The sequence below is a fragment of the Frankliniella occidentalis genome, unplaced genomic scaffold (genome assembly GCF_000697945.3).
Source record: "Frankliniella occidentalis isolate FOCC.00 unplaced genomic scaffold, Focc_3.1 Scaffold3663, whole genome shotgun sequence".
Classification (NCBI taxonomy): domain Eukaryota; kingdom Metazoa; phylum Arthropoda; class Insecta; order Thysanoptera; family Thripidae; genus Frankliniella; species Frankliniella occidentalis.
The window spans coordinates 1-1,467 of NW_026270718.1; the positions used below are offsets into that span (position 1 = coordinate 1).

A 1,467-nucleotide genomic window follows, 5' to 3' on the forward strand; every position below is an offset into this window, starting at 1 on the left:
CGCTTCAGTGCAAGTGCAACAACCCACTCCGGGCCGGCCGGCCTGTGCCCTGCGTGCTCCATTTTCAGCATCCCCTCGCTCTGCCCGGCTCTGCCCCTCGGACTGTTTTCCATGAAACCTGCTCCGCTCTGACCGCTTGACGTGCCGCCACTGGCGCGGCGGGGACGCGTGCGGGGAGTGCGCGGAGAGCACGCCCGGGACGCAGCGGCCGTCGGGGACGCAGCCCGGCGCAGCCCCGACCCGCGGAGGGCGTCCGTCCACGCCGCGCGCGAAGGTGAACTCGACGAGACAGAATCGCCAGGGCACGCGAGCTTTTCACCCGCTGCGGAGAAAAGAGGGAGGCCGCCCGGCACGCAACCGTATCGTGATGATAATTTATTTGGAGCAGGCGTCAGTTCGACGTCGAAATATCCATGAACAAGCGAATTAGCACACGCGGGTGAAAAATTAGAACAGGTTTCGCCGCCGGGGTGGAGGTGGTGGTGTACGCTACACATGGAAAATGCACCGGTCACTATGATTTGGCAACACAGCTTTATTTTGGTTTTCTTTTCGTTTAGTTCCCTTCAAATGAGAATAAATCATCCCCCCCCCCTTTTCCGCCCATTGTTGCTGGCTCTTCCAGACAGGCACTTGACCTCCGCTGGAGACCGGAGCCAGTTGACTGGAGCGGCTGCGGCGCCACGGGAGGAGAGGGCAGTAGTCAACCTGAATGTCAAAGTCCAGGGCGAGCGCAGCGGGCCCCCCGAGGAAGAGCTCGCGCTTGCACGGGGCTCGTCAGGTAGGCGAGGACTTCGAGCAGCAGCCGCTGCACTGCGGGGGCTGGCGCAGGCCTGCTCGTGTCTTGGCACATAGACCTCATAGGAACACTAGAGACTCAATAATGTCCTCCGTACTCGCCGAGGCCGCCGAGGCTGATGCCGCCGAGGCCACCGTGGCCGAGGCCCAGGCCGCCGTGGCCGAGGGAGAGCACGGCGGGCGCCTGGTGCACGGTCTGCACGGCGTACTGCGGCGCCTGGTGCACGGTCTGCACCGCGTACTGCGGCGCCGCGTGGACGGCCTGGACGGCCACCTGCTGCACCACGGGGGCGGCCACCTTGACGGGGGTGACGGGGTGCGCGGCGTGGCCGCTGATGGACACCACGGCGTTGAAGCCGTTGTGGCTGTCGGCCGTGTAGTGCACCGTCCGTGTGGTGCCGTCGGGCTGCAGCAACGAGTACTCGCCACGCACCACGTCGCCGTCGCGCTCCTCCGCCTGGCTCTTGACGTCCCCGGTGTGCGCGTCGTGCACGCCGTACTTGAAGGCGTACCGGGGATGGGCCTGGGGCAAAGAGAGTGTCAGTGCGGACATGCGTGGACGCGGAGCGGGAGAATCGATTTGTACTTACAATAGGCTCGGCTACGGCGACCTTGGCGACTGCGGGGGCGGCGTAGGCCACGGGGGCGGGAGCGTAGGCGATGGGGGCG

The 1,467-nt window shown here is 65.6% G+C and overlaps 1 protein-coding gene across 1 annotated transcript; it reads right to left on the reverse strand.

The window, feature by feature from the left end:
- Positions 1 to 511: 511 nt before the first annotated feature.
- LOC127752071 (cuticle protein 19-like) lies at positions 512 to 1,463 on the reverse strand (the record flags this gene model as incomplete). The annotated part of the gene is made up of 2 exons (XM_052276611.1): positions 512 to 1,321; positions 1,389 to 1,463. Coding segments are annotated over 2 exons (519 nt in total), but the record flags the coding sequence as incomplete, so codon positions are not given.
- Positions 1,464 to 1,467: the final 4 nt, after the last annotated feature.